Below are 22148 nucleotides of genomic sequence, written 5' to 3'. Positions count from 1 at the left end.
TTAGGTGGACTGCCATATCTGTACGCGAAATAACACAAACTTGACGATGGAGTTAGGTGGACTGCCATAGTTGTACGTGAAATAACACAAACTTGAGGATGGAGTTAGGTGGACTGCCATATTTGTACGTGAAATAACACAAACTTGACGATGGAGTTAGGTGGACTGCCATAGTTGTACGTGAAATAACACAAACTTGACGATGGAGCTAGGTGGACTGCCATAGTTGTACGTGAAATAACACAAACTTGACGATGGAGCTAGGTGGACTGCCATAGTTGTACGTGAAATAACACAAACTTGACGATGGAGTTAGGTGGACTGCCATAGTTGTACGTGAAATAACACAAACTTGGCGATGGAGTTAGGTGGACTGCCATAGTTGTACGTGAAATAACACAAACTTGACGATGGAGTTAGGTGGACTGCCATATCTGTACGTGAAATAACACAAACTTGACGATGGAGTTAGGTGGACTGCCATATCTGTACGCGAAATAACACAAACTTGACGATGGAGTTAGGTGGACTGCCATAGTTGTACGTGAAATAACACAAACTTGGCGATGGAGCTAGGTGGACTGCCATAGTTGTACGTGAAATAACACAAACTTGACGATGGGGTTAGGTGGACTGCCATAGTTGTACGTGAAATAACACAAACTTGACGATGGAGTTAGGTGGACTGCCATAGTTGTACGTGAAATAACACAAACTTGACGATGGAGTTAGGTGGACTGCCATGGTTGTACGTGAAATAACACAAACTTGACGATGGAGTTAGGTGGACTGCCATAGTTGTACGTGAAATAACACAAACTTGACGATGGAGTTAGGTGGACTGCCAAAGTTGTACGTGAAATAACACAAACTTGACGATGGAGTTAGGTGGACTGCCATATCTGTACGTGAAATAACACAAACTTGACGATGGAGTTAGGTGGACTGCCATAGTTGTACGTGAAATAACACAAACTTGACGATGGAGTTAGGTGGACTGCCATAGTTGTACGTGAAATAACACAAACTTGAGGATGGAGTTAGGTGGACTGCCATAGTTGTACGTGAAATAACACAAACTTGAGGATGGAGTTAGGTGGACTGCCATAGTTGTACGTGAAATAACACAAACTTGAGGATGGAGTTAGGTGGACTGCCATATCTGTACGCGAAATAACACAAACTTGAGGATGGAGTTAGGTGGACTGCCATAGTTGTACGTGAAATAACACAAACTTGACGATGGAGTTAGGTGGACTGCCATAGTTGTACGTGAAATAACACAAACTTGACGATGGAGTTAGGTGGACTGCCATATCTGTACGTGAAATAACACAAACTTGACGATGGAGTTAGGTGGACTGCCATATCTGTACGTGAAATAACACAAACTTGGCGATGGAGTTAGGTGGATTGCCATATCTGTACGTGAAATAACACAAACTTGGCGATGGAGTTAGGTGGACTGCCATATCTGTACGTGAAATAACACAAACTTGGCGATGGAGTTAGGTGGACTGCCATAGTTGTACGTGAAATAACACAAACTTGAGGATGGAGTTAGGTGGACTGCCATAGTTGTACGTGAAATAACACAAACTTGAGGATGGAGTTAGGTGGACTGCCATAGTTGTACGTGAAATAACACAAACTTGGCGAGGGAGTTAGGTGGACTGCCATAGTTGTACGTGAAATAACACAAACTTGGCGATGGAGCTAGGTGGACTGCCATAGTTGTACGTGAAATAACACAAACTTGACGATGGAGTTAGGTGGACTGCCATAGTTGTACGTGAAATAACACAAACTTGACGATGGAGTTAGGTGGACTGCCATAGTTGTACGTGAAATAACACAAACTTGGCGAGGGAGTTAGGTGGACTGCCATAGTTGTACGTGAAATAACACAAACTTGGCGATGGAGCTAGGTGGACTGCCATAGTTGTACGTGAAATAACACAAACTTGACGATGGAGTTAGGTGGACTGCCATATCTGTACGTTAAATAACACAAACTTGAGGATGGGGTTAGGTGGACTGCCATAGTTGTACGTGAAATAACACAAACTTGACGATGGAGTTAGGTGGACTGCCATATTTGTACGTGAAATAACACAAACTTGAGGATGGAGTTAGGTGGACTGCCATATTTGTACGTGAAATAACACAAACTTGAGGATGGAGTTAGGTGGACTGCCATATCTGTACGTGAAATAACACAAACTTGACGATGGAGTTAGGTGGACTGCTATATCTGTACGTTAAATAACACAAACTTGAGGATGGAGTTAGGTGGACTGCCATATCTGTACGTGAAATAACACAGTACGTTAAATAACACAAACTTGAGGATGGAGTTAGGTGGACTGCCATATCTGTACGTGAAATAACACAAACTTGACGATGGAGTTAGGTGGACTGCCATATCTGTACGTGAAATAACACAAACTTGACGATGGAGTTAGGTAGACTGCCATATCTGTACGTGAAATAACACAAACTTGGCGATGGAGTTAGGTGGACTGCCATAGTTGTACGTGAAATAACACAAACTTGGCGATGGAGTTAGGTGGACTGCCATAGTTGTACGTGAAATAACACAAACTTGACGATGGAGTTAGGTGGACTGCCATAGTTGTACGTGAAATAACACAAACTTGACGATGGAGTTAGGTGGACTGCCATAGTTGTACGTGAAATAACACAAACTTGACGATGGAGTTAGGTGGACTGCCATAGTTGTACGTGAAATAACACAAACTTGAGGATGGAGTTAGGTGGACTGCCATATCTGTACGCGAAATAACACAAACTTGAGGATGGAGTTAGGTGGACTGCCATATCTGTACGCGAAATAACACACACTTGAGGATGGGGTTAGGTGGACTGCCATAGTTGTACGCGAAATAACACAAACTTGAGGATGGGGTTAGGTGGACTGCCATAGTTGTACGTGAAATAACACAAACTTGGCGAGGGAGTTAGGTGGACTGCCATAGTTGTACGTGAAATAACACAAACTTGACGATGGGGTTAGATGGACTGCCATAGTTGTATGTGAAATAACACAAACTTGGCGAGGGAATTAGGTGGACTGCCATAGTTGTACGTGAAATAACACAAACTGAACGATGGAGTTAGGTGGACTGCCATAATTGTACGCGAAATAACACAAACTTGGCGAGGGAGTTAGGTGGACTGCCATATCTGTACGTGAAATAACACAAACTTGACGATGAAGTTAGGTGGACTGCCATATCTGTACGCGAAATAACACAAACTTGACGATGGAGTTAGGTGGACTGCCATATCTGTACGCGAAATAAAACAAACTTGGCGAGGGAGTTAGGTGGACTGCCATATCTGTACGTGAAATAACACAAACTTGACGATGAAGTTAGGTGGACTGCCATATCTGTACGCGAAATAACACAAACTTGACGATGGAGTTAGGTGGACTGCCATATCTGTACGTGAAATAACACAAACTTGACGATGAAGTTAGGTGGACTGCCATATCTGTACGCGAAATAACACAAACTTGACGATGGAGTTAGGTGGACTGCCATAGTTGTACGTGAAATAACACAAACTTGACGATGGAGTTAGGTGGGTTGCCATATCTGTATGTGAAATAACACAAACTTGACGATGGAGTTAGGTGGATTGCCATATCTGTATGTGAAATAACACAAACTTGACGATGGAGCTAGGTGGACTGCCATATATGTACGTGAAATAACACAAACTTGACGATGGAGTTAGGTGGACTGCCATATCTGTACGTGAAATAACACAAATTTGACGATGGAGTTAGCATATGTAAACGTGAAATAACACAAACTTGACGACTGAGTTAGGTTGACTGCCATATGTGAACGTGAAAGAACACAAACTTGGCGATGGAGTTAGGTTTACTGCTTTGTTTGTGCGTGTTTTAACACAAATGTAAAGAAAATACCGTGGACTGTCATATAAGTGCGTGTCTAAACACAAGCTCGACAGTTTCACGTTAGGTATACTGCCATGCTGTTGACGTCCAATTGTCCTACAGCTCATTGTTTTTAGAGCCTACCAGAATTGTATATATTGACAAAAACTAAACTGTTCTTCGTGGTATTGAAACATTTTACGAACTTGGCCTGACAATGAATTCCCCTGTGGAACAGATCATTAGTGGAAATGAACACTTACGCGGAGGGTAAAAGAGTAAAGTTCACTGCTATGATTATAGCTACATGACATGATGATTCATGAATCATGGATATTGTATTTTTCATGAGTTGCTGTTAATCTAGACGTCAATATCCCAAGGCAATGCGTAATGGGAAACATATTGCTGAAAAAGTTGGATTTGGGTGAAGGCACGCTAGCTTGGGATTGATTAAAATCTAATAAGTGTTCTCTAAGAATGATGAAGATTTGTTTATATTTTACTAACGAAATACAAGAAAACGACGGTCTGGATTTATTCAAGAACAGTAGTAAATAAGCATTTTTAAAATGTTGTCAATGTATGATATATGAAACTCAAACTAGACATATATCATTATATTATTAGTGAAAATTATACAGAATTGGAATATTACGATCCATAGTCAATTCAACGTACCAAATTAAGTGTATGTGTAAAATTCTCAATTATGAAATGATAGTTCCGGAAATTAAGACGTCACACAATAGGAATTCATTGTATTGTGAATATAAAACGGATATAAGTGACTAAAATAAATGTCAGACTCTTAAAGGCGCACACTATAGGTTGATGCAACAAATAATAAATTAATGCATTATCCTGTTAAAGTCATTTGACTTGAATGATCAAAAGAAAGATAAAAAATATATGATTTAGGTACATTTTTTTTAATTAGCCTTTATAAAAAAATAATAGTAACATGGCCACACCCTAACCCTCACTCAGTAAAAAGGCGCCAAAACATCGCTATTATTTTTTTATCTGCATACCTAAAGCATATGCACTTTTTTGTTTTGATCATTATAGTGAAATAAATAAAACACGATAATGCATTAAAATTGAAAAAAAAAATGCATCAACCTAGAAGTGTGCCCCTTTAAGAACTAATGGCGAGGTCAATTAAGGCTTTCCTGCTTCAATTACTTTAAGGCGGATACAACAGCTGTACATGAGTTTATTTCCCGACAGAATTCAACTGGAGTGGGATATGTTGCATTTTTTTGTGGTAAGTTAGTAACAGTATAATATGGCCGTTTTATGTAAAAAAAATAGTTGACATTTCAATTGAGTTGTCGTAGTATAAGTAGTCATATGAGTAGTCGTAGTAGTAGCTGTATAATAAGGAATAGCAGTTTGGGTGGTAGACTGGTACAGTCGTTGTTGTTGTTGTTGTTGTTGTTGTTTTTGTTGTTATTGTTGTTGTCGTTGAAGGTGGAGGTGGTGGTGGTGGTGGTGGTGATGGTGGTTGTTATTGGTGGTTGTGGTTGTGGTGTTGCTGCTGCTGCTGCTGCTGCTGCTGCTCCTGGTGGTAGTGGACATAATGGTGGTGGTTGTTGTTGTTGGTGGTGATGGTAGTGGTGGTCGTTGGGATGATGATGGTGGTGGTGGTAATGGTGGTGATGTTGTTGGTGGTGGTAATGGTGGTGGTGCTGGTAACTGTGATAGCCTGAACTGTAGCTGAAGCATCGTAAATATAAAATGTAGAAATGACAACAGTTGATGATAAGTATTGGCATTTTCATGAACAGCCACCAAACCTGCTATTGTTTCAAAACAACGTTCGTTACTGAGACCTATTATATCAATTGAACGCCTTCGATCAATTCAGTTGTATAATTCATACGTAATTAGATTGGTTACAACCAGAAACACATACATCTGTATGTTCAATAGCCTGACTAACAAAACGGATCGAACTGTGTTGAATACCAACATTAGCGAAAGCCACTTCTGCTGTCATCCGTTATATTGCGTGAACAAAATAAAACTAGTTTTGCTTCTTTATTTATGTTTTGTGCTCCTATTACATGGGCGGTATTCAAGCATCCCTGAATTCATCATTATTCAAAGCTTGTCGCATATTGGTCTTAAAGCATGACTCACACATTGGCTGTAGGATTTCTATTGATTTTGTCTGAACCAAGACTGTCTATTTCTAGAACATCGTAATCATTTAGTTAAGGTATCAGAACAAACAGGTTATATTGACTATTTCTAGAAGAGTTTGGTGTTATGGGTGGAATAATTTTATGTAACCACACATTTAAGTGCCGATTTATTGCACAATATATTCGATCGTCGTGATACGTATTTGAAAGTCCTCGAGATCTTCTAGTTTATTTTTATGAAAATGTTCGTGACACAATAACTAGTTACTTCAAAGTTCATAACCGAAAACAAGTCTATGCTTTAAAAATGACATTATACACAACATTACAATATCAATCCAGGGCACGCTTCAGACGTTAAGATTTGATTGATACCGCAGCCAGAATACCACATAAACTTCCATTGTGTGGTCGCACACTTCGGCACCAGACTCACTCAGACTGCGGTATGTGCAACTTAACGTTGGGTTCAAACTACTTGTCCGGTAAGCGCAGTGGTTGGCACACTTGCTTTACACCTAGGCCTGGCCTGGACGCATATGGGTTCGGTTTTTGGTGACCAGGCCGGACACGTGGGTTTTCCTCTGTGTACTCCGGTTCCCCCCCCCACACACACCACAAGACACCACTCTCGCGCAACTTCGTGCCTCGTGCCAACGTACGAGATTGACTTAGTATTAGTTATCAAAACTTTCTTCACAATCGTTGTACAATATATAATGTTTATACAACAAACGCACAACAAGACCATGTTCCTTTCTCCATTTAGTCAAATCACGTACTTTAACTAGAAATAACGTATCATGATTATCGTAAAGATAATTTCATTAAAAGGTCTCAGAACTCTTCAAAGTAAGAATATTACAGAAATTATACCAAACAAAAATATTTGATAGCTTGATCCTTAAAGAAGTGACACAAGATGTTTTAAGAAATTGGGGCCATCAGATGCACATGGTTTCAATCCCGATTAACCAAATTCATTGTCTTTATGTTTTACAAATGAGCTGGTATTTGAGAGCATCCCCACACGTGTAACTCTATAATTAATTCACGAACAGAACACGTCAATATTCTTCGTTTGCTGTAGCCGTTATATATAATCTAAATGACACAATACCATTAAATTCGCAGACAATGCAAAATTATACCATTTGCTGTCAGGATACTTAATGTGATTAACACTACTCTCCGATGATTCTGTGGAAATAATGACGTGTGCATACAAAAACACAACATCGACATTTTTTACTAGATCCTTTTTTTAACAGTTTCTTTTTTCGAGTCATATCACATTCGTGTGGCACTGCTGTTTTAGTCAAGCGATCTAGAGACTATATATTAACAGATGCTTCCTTTCGTTGTCTATCATCGCATCTTAAAATCTTCCACCGAAATATGAAAAGCAACTTTAAAGGTACTCAACTTCTGATAAGTTTATTAATCATTAATTTCAATTGAAAATTTAAACGGTGTTGCGGCTCCTTTAAAAAAGGTAGTCGTCTGAAGTGAACTAGCCGCTTTAAAGACTTTACTTGTGTTTCTTGCATGTTTCATTTTGCGTCAGACTTTTCAGTGTCACCATATAAAACAACATTGTCACCGGATAGAGAGCTAGCAGCTTTAAAGGGAGTAAATGTACTTGAGTTTCTTAATGCATCTGATTTCTCAGTATCTTTATACTTTAAAATGTAGTCAGCGGATAGTGAACTAACAGCTTTAAAAACAAGCGTATTGCATGATTCATTTCTGCATCGGAGTTCTCAGAGGCACACTGTACGGCTTGTTGATGTTGATTTTTTATGTGGGTGAAAAACACGCTGGGATATCCCTAGATGTTTCATTCATTGCAAATTCTTTCGCGGTGGTGAAAATGTGTTTTCGTTATATCATTTTTATGATCAATTGAAAAGTGCACGAAAAGGATGTAAAACGGTTTCATGTTTTATGAGTTCATACTTTCGCACGCATGTTTGATTGTGAGAAATGTTGTTATATTGAAGTGTGTGTCAAAACAAATATTACAGATAATAGCAAACTTTAAACATCACATTGTAAATGATGGATAATGATAAATGGTATGTATATATTTATTTATTTTTTTGTTATTAAACTTTCAGACGTGTTAGTTGTAACAAATCCGTGTTCGAGCACGTACCATTATATCACAATTTCGATACAATTGTTAAATTTGCGATCACATATTTCACCAATCACACATTTCACAAATATCTTAAGATTGTACTCAACTGCTGGCATACGAATTAAAGTATATCTTATAAATTATGTGAGTCGTGATACCATTCCTCTCATTGTTATAGGCATGATATGTGCTGCTCGTGATACCATTCCTCTCATTGTTATAGGCATGATATGTGATGTCGTGATATAATTCCCCTCAATGTTATAGTCATGACTCGTGAAGCTCGTGATATCATTCCTCTCAATGTTATAGGCTTGATATGTGATGTCGTGATATAATTCCTCTCAATGTTATAGTCATGACTCGTGAAGCTCGTGATATCATTCCTCTCAATGTTATAGGCATAATATGTGAAACTTGTGATATCATTCCTCTCAGTGTTATAGGCATAATATGTGACACTTGTGATATCATTCCTCTCAATGTTATAGGCATAATATGTGAAACTTGTGATATCATTTCTCTCAATGTTATAGGCATAATATGTGAAACTTGTGATATCATTCCTCTCAATGTTATAGGCATAATATGTGAAACTTGTGATATCATTCCTCTCAATGTTATAGGCATAATATGTGAAACTTGTGATATCATTCCTCTCAGTGTTATAGGCATAATATGTGAAACTTGTGATATCATTCCTCTCAATGTTATAGGCATAATATGTGAAACTTGTGATACCATTCCTCTCATTGTTATAGGCATGATATGTGCTGCTCGTGATACCATTCCTCTCATTGTTATAGGCATGATATGTGCAGCTCGTGATACCATTCCTCTCATTGTTATAGGCATGACTCGTTAAGCTCGTGATATTATTTCTCTCATTGTTATAGGCATGATATGTGAAGCTCGTGATACCATTCCTCTCATTGTTATAGGCATGATATGTGCAGCTCGTGATACCATTCCTCTCATTGTTATAGGCATGATATGTGAAGCTCGTGATACCATTCCTCTCATTGTTATAGGCATGATATGTGAAGCTCGTGATACCATTCCTCTCAATGTTATAGGCATGATATGTGAAGCTCGTGATACCATTCCTCTCATTGTTATAGGCATGATATGTGCAGCTCGTGATACCATTCCTCTCATTGTTATAGGCATGATATGTGCAGCTCGTGATACCATTCCTCTCATTGTTATAGGCATGATATGTGAAGCTCGTGATACCATTCCTCTCATTGTTATAGGCATGATATGTGCAGCTCGTGATACCATTCCTCTCATTGTTATAGGCATGATATGTGCAGCTCGTGATACCATTCCTCTCATTGTTATAGGCATGATATGTGCAGCTCGTGATACCATTCCTCTCATTGTTATAGGCATGATATGTGCAGCTCGTGATACCATTCCTCTCATTGTTATAGGCATGACTCGTTAAGCTCGTGATATTATTTCTCTCATTGTTATAGGCATGATATGTGAAGCTCGTGATACCATTCCTCTCAATGTTATAGGCATGACTCGTTAAGCTCGTGATACCATTCCTCTCAATGTTATATGCATGATATGTGAAACTTGTAATATCATTCCTCTAAATGTTAAAGACATGACTCGTGAAGCTCGTGATATTATTTCTCTCATTATTATATACATGATTTGTGAAGCTCGTGATATCATTCCTCTCAATGTTATAAGCATGACTTGCGAAAGCTGTAATCTTAAACGTGTTTAAGGTTAGCCCTGAGCACGTGTGCCATGCTACTCTGTAAAGAAAGAAACAAACGGAAAGAAAGGTGCTTATACTGTTTGCCATGATTTAGTGGTATACATATTGCCTACCGAAATTGTCTGTAAATAACTCATACAACTAAAATTCAATGAATCGATCCTATGGAATTCATCAGAATATCTTGGGTTCCTCAATGAGGTAGGTTTTGGTTGTAAGTTATATTACCCTTCATATGAATACATGATTCACAGTAGAATATAAGTCGCCGACTTGATGTGTCTCTTTGAGAGTCAAATAGTTTGCATGATTTGAGAAGCCAGCTGCTGCAGCTGATGGCTCACGTTCACTATCATATTATCTTTATTGGTACAAGATGGTTGAATAATCAAATCAAATAAGTTAAAACATTTCACAAACATTTTGGACACATGTTATGGCGTGATTGGTGATTGCTTATTACTTAAATTTATCATGTAATGGTTATTGGATCTGTCCTTCTTGACAATTCAAATTGATTATTACACAAGATTTCTCTCTGTTTGTCGATTATTCTGTTGAATGAATATGCAGACATTCTCTGAAACTCTTCCCTCGGGAGATCCAATATGCCATCAAATACTCGTTAGTCTATACGTTATGTCTATTGCGCAATTGGGATTGTGTATTTTGTTTATCTAAACCACGTGCACGCACATGCAGGGCTTTCATCTCATACGCCTTCTGGCTGAAAATCTAGGATGAAAGCGAAACTGTTCTAGGTGACATGAAATAAAGAAGCTGATACAACGTTTTCGCTTTCTCTCCTCGAAATAGTCTCGATATTGTTTTCAAAGAAAGCGGTTGATTCTTTTCAATGTTTGAAGGGAAAATGTTCGGAATCTTTACCAATGCATTGTTGTATACAGGTAAACTACGTAAACAAGCGTTTCGTTTAGAACATTTGTAAACACCACTGAGAGTTGTAAAGGAAGAATAATACACCGAACAAATAATCGAATATCACGGTTTTAATTAATAAAAGCAAACAATTTCTGAAAAGGCGATTTGTTTTCACTGAATTATAAATATGATATCCTTTGGACCACCAGGCAGTCATCCTTATTTTACACTTAATATAGTCATATAACCGCTTAGTTGCTTGATCGTGGGTGCAGGCGAAGGGTGGACTGCATGGGTTGTGATATGTGCCAATATGACTGTAACAATTGTTTCTAGTCCTTAAAAGACATTTAGCAAAAGGAGACGAAGAAGCTGTGTGTTTTTCGCTGACATTCTCTGACATGGTAACGTAGATGCTTAAGTGTCATTGATTGTTAAATGTGTAAAATATTTATTTTTATATTACTGTAGGGGTTAATATTACAAAATTACATCACTTCGCACATTCGGCCTGTTCGACACAGCATGTTGGCATTTCAATTTTAGTGAGTTAACCTTTTTGTGCAAAGTATACCATTTTATCCACAAGAAATCTTATTCTCAACTCAACACGTACCTCAGACTTCTGTTGTTGTTTTTCAGACAGTAGTGTTTAACTCTGCATCCTCAACGCGTTTGAAGCAAAAACGTTTTTTCTTCATGTGTTTTTTTGGATTTTTTAAATTCAAATATACAGAACATAATACTGGGTTTCTATACAATCAAATCTAGAATTTCAACCATGCCTCTACGCTTGATAGTGTTTGTTTAATGGAATACACACAGGTGGAGGTAGTTAGTACAAGTAGGAGGGCGTTTTCAAGTATGCCTTTATTTTCATAGAATTGTGATTGAACAGTGGGATTAGTTTCTTATATTGTAGTTTCTGATTTAACGTATATTGTTTTGGGTTTCGATATAGTAAACAGCCACCTTATATAAGCACAATAGATATAGCATGATGTATAGCATTCATATCGATCTCCATGCAAGGATGCAAGGATGCATATTGCAATGGACTGATGTAATACAATTAGAACATCAAAGGCAAATGGATAGTGAGACAAAATAATTAGTGTCGCCATGAGTACGTTAGCGGAAACAAAACAAGTCTAAAAACTCAAGCTCGTAGCAAACAAGTTGTTACTAAACGAGCTTACACAACGCATGATCGAAATCACAAACTTAAGATGTATATTTGCTCTCGACGGGAAACGGCTGTTGCCAAGATATGTTCTTATCCCATTCAAATCTCATATGTACGTCAATATATGTAGCTAGAACTTGCATTTTTCACAGAATCTTTCTGGTAACTTGCATGCGCTTGAAGCGCAACACTTGGAAGATGTAGTTGAGATTCGAATAAAAACCATAGTTTATTCAGTTTCCATTTGACTATTTTCTCTAATTATCTGCTTCGATCTATTTTTCGGGGATGTACTTATATAGATTGCACAAATTACATGTTTAGCAATATGTGAACATTATCATGACTTTAATAGTGTGGAAAAATGAGCTTCTATTCGTGGATGCATTTAGAACTCGGAGAACAATGTGCATAACATATGTGAAACATATCACCACACATTTCACAATCGTGTAAACTGTTACCATGTTTTAATCATGGTGATTTGTGAAATGTTGTGATATTACAATACACCGAATCGTTCCTTTATCTGAATAAAATATGACCTATATGAAAGTTACACAAGTTTTAAGTTTTCCTACAAGTCCGGATTTCCGTACTTTAAGTATATTTTCTCTCGACAACAAATTCAAAAACGTTTGTTTACATATTGGTCCCGAAAATGATCATTTCCACAAAACAGGTGCCGAAAAAAGTTGTTCTGGAAAAGTCGTAAATGTTGTTACTGTCTGATGGTATGGCAACAACCCAGAGAATTACAACATAGTCTACAATAATAACTGATTCAGACGAAAGGGAATGGTTCGCAACTTCTGTGAATACGCGTCTGATCGAATTAAGGAACGTTTTCGTCAATATGTTTGAATTGTCTGCCTAGCGCAGAGTCGCATTTTGTTATTTCCGAAACACATCTCTTAATCAAAGTGCCGAGAGCATAGGTGCGGTGTGGGCGTGGTAATTAAAATTATAGCTTTATACTATATAGCTATAATTTAGTTAGGTTCGTTCTCAGATAAAGGTGGATGTTAACACGTGTATGTCCAACCCGGGAGCCGGAAAAACTTCCATTGACTAAAACCCCCCATGCCATTTTTGACACGGTGGACAAAACATCCAACATCATTTTGACACGGTGGACAAAATATCCAACATCATTTTGACACGGTGGACAAAACATCCGACATCATTTTGACACGGTCGACGAATCATCCGACATCATTTTGGCACGGTCGACAAAACATCCGACATCATTTTGACACGGTCGACAAAACATCCGACATCATTTTGACACGGTCGACGAATTATCCGACATCATTTTGACACGGTCGACAAAACATCCGACATCATTTTGACACGGTCGACAAAACATCCGACATCATTTTGACACGGTCGACGAATCATCCGACATCATTTTGGCTCGGTCGACAAAACATCCGACATCATTTTGACACGGTCGACAAAACATCCGACAACATTTTGACACGGTCGACAAAACATCCGACATCATTTTGACACGGTCGACAAAATCTGTTTTGCGATCCTGGACATAAAATCCCATGAACATTTTCTGTAGTTCCAAGTTTCCAAGTTCTCAAATTGACCTCTCGTTGCTAATTCCACTCTTAACTAATTGTAAATTAAGTGTTAGTGGGTTTTGAGTGCCTATTCACATTGTCATTGAAACAAAAACACTAAAGTTCATGTTTCTATATACATGTACTCAATAATGAAAGAAAATATACACATACACAGTAAACGGCATGGTGGTTTTAAAAAACAAAATATAATTGAATAGTTGCTCATGGTGTTCGATTTACTTGTATATAATAATATTTAATCTTTATATTGGGTTTTGTGCTTATAACGATGTCCTTTAGGCTTAACTTAATGAACATTCTGTTCTGCATATATAAGGAGAATCAAAATGTAAATGATTTTGATAATGTGGAAATACAACTGGCAAAAGTTATCTGGTTTAAATTGTTGAAAACAATTTGAAGTTCTTTGTATTATACTGCATGTTGCATTATAGATTGTATTTATGAAACTGAAACAGTTTCTATTATGATAGGTTTATGTGAATACAAAAGACTAGATACCTGCCAATACACACAATACAAAACATACATGGGCCGCCTCACATATTTCTACTTATTATTGCTCTAATATATCTTTCAAGAGTTTTGTATGTTGTATCAATAGTGTGGCAGACTAATACTAAATATTAAGATAAGGTGTCAATCAAAAAAAAACAATTATTACAGTCATTGAGCATTAATAGAAACACCAACCGAAAAAAGATCAGATGAAGATTCTTGTGGGGATATATATTTGTCTAGAGTGATATATATATATAAGTATATACAAAAAACGTTTATGGAATGGTATGTCCATGATGGCAATACAGAATGAGTTTTGTCCACCGTGTCAAAAAGTTCATGGGAGGTTTTTTCTACGTTCGTCCAACACTTTCACCAGCAATACATATTCGTATGAATGTTGCAAGTCTAAAATAATCAGTTATTTGAATGGGTGTGTATGAGTGAAATATGGAACAACTGGTATGGCAGTTAGATGTTACATTCAATTTACTAAAACTCTTCAATCAAATATGCCGCAAAATGATACGATTAGCCTATCACCATCACTTTATTCCAGACTTGATGATCATACATGATAGATGTGTGTCACATTTTCCATCCAAATGTATTTTAAGAACCCATTAAACGTTTCATGCATGGCTTTCATTTTTAGTACACAGTAACATTGAACATTGACTTGTTATAATTGGACCGACTTTTCACTGAAAGTCACTGACATGCTAGTCTTATCAAAGACCAAACTTAAGCTAATGATACAATAACATGGAACAACTTCCTGCCTGTAAGGCTATACAAATTAAATCTTAAATGTACTATAATATCTGCCATTACTACATTAGTTTCATGAATTATGTGTGTGTCTGTGAAAATTATAGCGACGGAAGTCACATTAATAAGACAGACGCTTTTTAAGTGGCCATTTTCATTATTAAACAGTTTAATGAAAGCATTGTTTTGTATGTAAAATGTGGTAACAAAATTGCCTGTTTCCCCATACAAATCTCAAACATATGCTAGAAGATATAAGCAAAATTGGAAGCTAATTTAATTTTAAATATTTTTATTCTTTTTACGACCGGGCTAAGGGTAGGCTGTTGCAATCCAAGCTACGCCTTACTATGACAAGATTAGGCGCGACTAATGCACTGAATATAAAACAGCTCTGGGAAACAATGGCATGATAGTAAATATTAAAACTCTGCGTTTAGATAATAGAAAAAGGTTGATAAATGGCATTATGTTTTAATAAACAATTTCAAGTGTACATTTTGCTGATTATGTGAGTGTTGTGTACCGAAAAAGTGTTCGTATCTGATGGAAACTGAAACTGAATGTAATTCGTCATCTTTATCAGATCTGTTGCAAAAGGGTTATTTTAAGAAACAAAAATAACAACACATTGCAGACGGTGAATAGGAAGCAGTAAAGTTTGTTCTAAACAATTTTATATATATATATTCCAGAACGTGAAATGCCAAGTGAGATAAGCATTGTCTGTTTCTGCAAATTTATCAACAAGTTACACTACATGTAACAAGCTGGATTGAATGTAGCAGTTGGCCATTCAGACTATATCAATGGAATGGCTGCATTTTTCCATCTACCAACTTGTACATTGTTTTGTCCTTAGTCCGCATCACAAACGTATTGAGTTTGAGACTATGAGCCAGAAAAAGCGAAATCTTATTTTTGTTGTAAAAATGCTATTATAGGAAATTAACACATGTTCAAACATACATCTTTTGTAACAAAATGTTATACCATAGATATTTGGAACAAATAAGATTTCAGTTTTCTGAACATGAGTCTCCAACTCAGTCTCACGACGTTAATACGTACCGGGATAGTGAGAAGTCAATGGACACCGTGTACCTACAGACACGTGTCATTTTGGCCACACGACCAGTGCCACAATTATGATCATGAAACTTGTGCACCAAACAAAGAATATTATGTAATTTGTTTAGGTAAATGATAATAACAGTTTCAGTTACCTATCCCAGTACACAACCTTAGTACGTAGCAGGAGAAAAACAATTTGCAACGTTGGTATTATAACATTGAAGTTAGTTAGTTACGATGTTTAGTCTCAGAACGCCTGAAATCTTGCTGGCTTGTCGATTGAAATGTCGTTGGTGCCAAAGCAAAGAAGTCCGTACAAGTTACGTTTCAGTACGTGCTGTTGTAACACACGTGGCAAAACCCACATGGAAAAGTTGGACAGAATTGCATCTAGCGTTGTTATAGTTGCAGTGTTCATGCATTTGCATCTAGAATACCCCGAAATCTCGATTTTGTGCGATAAGCGATTCGGAGTATGAGTTGATTTTGTGGAAATCCTCGGCTGACATCTGGAAATTTGTGTATAGTAGAGTTTAGATCCATCTGAATTGTTGGGATATTTGTTACAAGTGTTGATTACTTAATGGTATGCATATGTATCAGACTGTTTTCCGATGTAAACGGCGTTTAATTGTTTAATGTCTAAGAAATTCAGAGATAAAAAATGCAGCATCATATTGGAATGACATATTACAATGTACTTATTGATTCAGTATATTGGCTTCTTGTAGTCGGAAGTGATATGATGAGTTCATCTAGCGTGGTACGACCAAAGACTGCTATGTAGAATATGTTTTGTGCATATATGTGGAATAAGACAATTGTAAGCAATTGAGAAATTTAAATATTATACAAAATGTTGGTATTATTGACGCTAATGGTATTGAACATGTTATCATTTGTGTCACTTTCTCTTTTCAGAAACGAATGAAATATTGCTGACACACCGGCAATGCTAAAACACAGAGTTTCAAATGCTGGTCAACACGGCGCAGCGGCTGCCGCCGCCAAAACCGCCCTTGGAAACCAAACACAGCCACCCCCAAACAGCAAAGTCGCTAGCGATCCTATGCCTCCATTCCAACCAACTGGGTGTTCTAGTGACACGATGCCGGGACATCCTCAGATAGGCCACGTTAGCAATATGGAACCGGGACACAACCCAACAGGTCAGGCTAGCAAAACGATTCCGGGACATACTCCGATTGGTTATGCTAGCAATACGACGCAGGGACACAATCCGATAGGTCACGCTAGCAATACGGTATCGGGACACAGTTTGGCATATAGCACTGCTCGCGGAACAGTATCGGGACACACTACGGGAAATAGCCAAACGTACAGTGCTAGCGGTACGGAGTCGGGACAATCTCAAGCTTACGATATAAGTAATGCGTCTGCCCGAAATGAATTCGCAACACCGGTGCACACCACCAGTAACACCGGACGGATACCGGTGTTACAAAATTCCAATGACTACAGCAGTGGTTATCATGTGTCATCACAAATGTGCAATAGCGGTAACGAAGGAATTCAAAATGCTTCAGGCGTAGGAGAATATCAACAACAATACAATACCAAATATGCCTATCCGGAACAAGTTGGCGATGCTAATTTAGGTCAGGAACAGAGTGCAACTGGACAAAATATAAGCGTGGCAAATCAGTCAAAAGTGCCTTTGATTATAACAACGGCGTCCACTGCTAAAGAGGGTGTTCGAATCATAGATGAGAAGTATGACTCATTGGGACATCTATCGGCGAGTCCAACAAAATCTCCCCTGGGGTCACCGTTGAGCGATGGTGGGCAATTTTCGTTCACTGATATTGTCATGTCACAAAAATTCCGCGACGGAGTGAATGAACAAGATTTACTGCAGGTGGATACGTTTTACAGAAGTCACAAGTCTGAAGTGTTCGTCTGTGGGTGCCTAGCAAATCTGTATTTTGGTTCTACGAAAGCCTCGGTTTCCAATGATCAGTGGTCATTTTCGTCAACAGGAATCCCGTTACTTTTATTAAACTCTGGGGAACACCATAGAGAAAGAAAGCTCTTTATCATACTGGCTGAAAAGGGAACGGGGTTTACTTTATGGCGAGATGTTATTGATAACCTCACCAGTTATAAAACACCAAATGTAAACTTCCATACAATGCATCTTTCAAAAGACCACACGAAACTTGCTGGACTTAGTTTCGATGACGCTGGTAAAGCAAAAGAGTTTTATGGTCACCTAGAAAAGCTCACGGCAGACCCTGATGACGATTTGTTGAAAATTGGTGGGTCGAAGAAGAAGAAATCTGTTAAAGATAAGAAGAAGAAAATTAAACTACCTAAGAAAACAGAAATCTCACAGCCATGCTGTTTCGTACACGTCACAAAACTTGACAGACCAGTCTCTGAATCGGATTTAACAACCCATACCAAAGGAACTTCAAACGAAATATCAGCTCCTTTCAACTTTCAGCACGTCACAGGAACTCCCGGAAATGAACCACATTCTCTTTCCGGAAGTTTGCCAAATATAATGGGGAGCAAATTAACTTTGACGAGTACAAATAGTATAGATTCTGGGTTATCTGACGATAGGACTTCTTCTCGGACGTCTAAGTCATGATTGTTATGATTAACTGTATGTTTATAAATGGTGCCATAAATGAAAGACAATTCCAGCGATATACAGAATTATTTCAACCGAAAATTCATAAAGACAGGCCACTAAACTGAAAGAATCACTTCGTCAGTTAGTTTTGAGGCTATGTGTTTTTAAATATATGTATCAAACATAAGTTTGCCAATATTAAATCTGTCGCATACCCACAAGAGCATTTACCATATATTACAAAATATACTTTTAGTTTCGTATACGTTGTCTTCATACACGAGTCCTCTACGTCATAAGACCTACATAAGAGGTGTGTATCAAGTTATCAACTATACTATCACACGGTCATCATCTTGCAATTTATGGACAGTCAACGAGGTTGTCAATAGAATGGTTACTTCTCGATGGACAGATCCTAATGTTTGCTTTATCAGCTTTTACACGTTGGCGGTACTTTTCATATCATGTGGCAGTTGACATGTTCAAAAGTGCCTCTTCAAAAAAAATGAACATGATAAGTTTGAAAATCAAAAACCTATCTGTGTCATTTTTGTCATGACATTGGAGGTAAAATTGACAAAATTAAAAAGGCAAATAGCTTCATTTTTATAAATAAGGTTGGATTAAATTGATTTGTTTCGTATACTTTTTTGCAATTTATTTTGTCGTTGTCATGGTATATTAAAAAAAAAATGTTTAATTTGTGATAAATATTGTTTTTAAGAATTCATTTTATTCGTACGGCTTCGTTCTTTTTTTGCAATGCTATATAGGGAAAACCGTATACGAATGCAGCCAATATTATATTACAGTATATCATATAAGCCTGCTTTACATCTTATTATATATTTACTAATAAGAGTGATGAAATGAAATGTGTTTCTTTTGTTTAATTAAGTTAATTGTATCCTTGGTTAATCCATATTAATTTATAATGAAGAAATGGTGCCAAAATATCTAGGGGTAAAATGAAAGAATTGAGAATATCGAGCATATCGATCAAGTCTGTACAGAACTGGTCAGTTTATGGTTTTCTCGCGTGTTTGGTGCTGTCCAAGCAATGAGGGATGTGGAGGGGGGGGGGGTCTCCAATTTACAAGTAACGGCCTGAAGACAAATAAAACGGTTGTTCCGCTTAAATGGGGAATATATATCACGAAAGGTCAACTGATAATGAGAAAATTTCATTTCAAATAAATGAGCACGGCTATTACGGCTTAAATGATGGTTAAACAAGAACTAATAGTAGTGATTGCGAGACACGAGGTGCACGTGTACTTGTATCGTACATGCCATTTTAAACTTGTACACGTACACATACCTGGATGACGGAGTGCACAAATAGAAGCCCACACATACACGTACATGGATGACGTGGTGCACAAATATTAGCCCAAACATACACGTATATGGATGACGTGGTGCACAAACAGTAGCCCACACATACACGTACATGGATGACGTGGTGCACAAATATTAGCCCAAACATACACGTATATGGATGACGTGTTGCACAAACAGTAGCCCACACATACACGTACATGGATGACGTGTTGCACAAACAGTAGCTCACACATACACGTACATGGATGACGTGGTGCACAAACAGTAGCTCAAACATACACGTACATGGATGAAGTGGTGCACAAACAGTAGCCCACACATACACGTAAATGGATGAAGTGGTGCACAAACAGTAGCTCAAACATACACGTACATGGATGAAGTGGTGCACAAACAGTAGCTCAAACATACACGTACATGGATGACTTCGTACACAAACAGTAGCCCACACATACACGTACATGGATGACGTGGTGCATAAACAGCAGCCAAAACATACAAGTACATGGATGAAGTGGTGCACAAACAGTAGCTCAAACATACACGTACATGTATGATGTGGTGCACAAACAGTAGCTCAAACATACACGTACATGGATGAAGTGGTGCACAAACAGTAGCTCAAACATACACGTACATGTATGATGTGGTGCAAAAACAGTAGCTCAAACATACACGTACATGGATGAAGTGGTGCACAAACAGTAGCTCAAACATACACGTACATGGATGACTTCGTACACAAACAGTAGCCCACACATACACGTACATGGATGACGTGGTGCATAAACAGCAGCCAAAACATACAAGTACATGGATGAAGTGGTGCACAAACAGTAGCTCAAACATACACGTACATGTATGATGTGGTGCACAAACAGTAGCTCAAACATACACGTACATGGATGAAGTGGTGCACAAACAGTAGCTCAAACATACACGTACATGTATGACGTGGTGCACAAACAGTAGCTCAAACATACACGTACATGGATGAAGTGGTGCACAAACAGTAGCTCAAACATACACGTACATGGATGACTTCGTACACAAACAGTAGCCCACACATACACGTACATGGATGACGTGGTGCATAAACAGCAGCCAAAACATACAAGTACATGGATGAAGTGATGCACAAACAGTAGCTCAAACATACACGTACATGTATGATGTGGTGCACAAACAGTAGCCCACACATACACGTACATGGATGAAGTGGTGCACAAACAGTAGCTCAAACATACACGTACATGGATGATGTGGTGCACAAACAGTAGCTCAAACATACACGTACATGGATGACGTGTTGCACAAACAGTAACCCACACTTACACGTACATGGATGACGTGGTGCATTAACAGTAGCTCAAACATACACGTACATGTATGACGTGGTGCACAAACAGTAGCCCAAACATACACGGACATGGATGAAGTGGTGCACAAACAGTAGCTCAAACATACACGTACATGTATGACGTGTTGCACAAACAGTAGCCCAAACATACACGTACATGGATGACGTGGTGCACAAACAGTAGCCCAAACATACACGTACATGTATGACGTGGTGCACAAACAGTAGCTCAAACATACACGTACATGGATGACGTGGTGCACAAACAGTAGCTCAAACATACACGTACATGGATGACGTGTTGCACAAACAGTAGCCCACACTTACACGTACATGGATGACGTAGTGCAAAAACGGTAGCTCAAACATACACGTACATGGATGACGTGTTGCACAAACAGTAGCCCAAACATACACGTACATGGATGACTTCGTACACAAACAGTAGCCCACACATACACGTGCATGGATGACGTGGTGCACAAACAGTAGCCCAAACAAAACGTACATGGATGACGTGGTGCACAAACAGTAGCCCTCATGTACACGTACATGGATGACGTGGTGCTAAAACAGTAATCCAAACATACATGGATGACGTGGTGCACAAACAGTAGCCCACATGTACACATACATGGATGACGTGGTGCACAAATAGTAGGCCAAATATACACGTATCCGTTCCATTAATGTATATAAATCACTCTAGAGTAGCTGTGCATTGTTTGTGCCCCAAACTTATAAACATGACATATATGATATTGTTGTTTGCTAGGCATCAGATGTCAACTCAAGATATGTATAATTGCTGTAAACCACGCGAAAAAAATTTTGCTCGAACTTCCTGTCCGGAAATTAATCA

General features: G+C 38.2%; 1 protein-coding gene across 4 annotated transcripts; it reads left to right on the top strand.

Moving 5' to 3' along the window:
* Positions 1–4348: 4348 nt before the first annotated feature.
* On the top strand, positions 4349–18800 carry LOC128238616 (uncharacterized). Of its 4 annotated transcripts, none has more exons than XM_052954720.1 (3): positions 4349–4484; positions 5126–5201; positions 16899–18800. In XM_052954720.1, the coding sequence occupies exon 3, from the start codon at positions 16930–16932 to the stop codon at positions 18592–18594; it is 1665 nt and encodes a 554-aa protein (XP_052810680.1). In that variant the 5' UTR covers positions 4349–4484; positions 5126–5201; positions 16899–16929; the 3' UTR covers positions 18595–18800. The 4 variants fall into 4 exon arrangements, with proteins under 4 accessions (XP_052810680.1, XP_052810681.1, XP_052810679.1 ...); XM_052954721.1 differs by lacking the exon at positions 4349–4484 and adding an exon at positions 6427–6530 and having other exon boundaries at positions 5151–5201; XM_052954719.1 differs by lacking the exons at positions 4349–4484; positions 5126–5201 and adding an exon at positions 7855–8162.
* The last annotated feature ends 3348 nt before the right edge of the window (positions 18801–22148 follow it).

The sequence above is a fragment of the Mya arenaria genome, chromosome 6, assembly GCF_026914265.1.
Source record: "Mya arenaria isolate MELC-2E11 chromosome 6, ASM2691426v1".
Classification (NCBI taxonomy): domain Eukaryota; kingdom Metazoa; phylum Mollusca; class Bivalvia; order Myida; family Myidae; genus Mya; species Mya arenaria.
This window is presented reverse-complemented; position numbering and strand designations above follow the sequence as displayed.

Coding starts and splice junctions, on each gene's coding strand:
- LOC128238616 (XM_052954720.1), top strand. CDS start 16,930: ATGCTAAAACACAGAGTTTCAAATGCTGGTCAACACGGCGCAGCGGCT.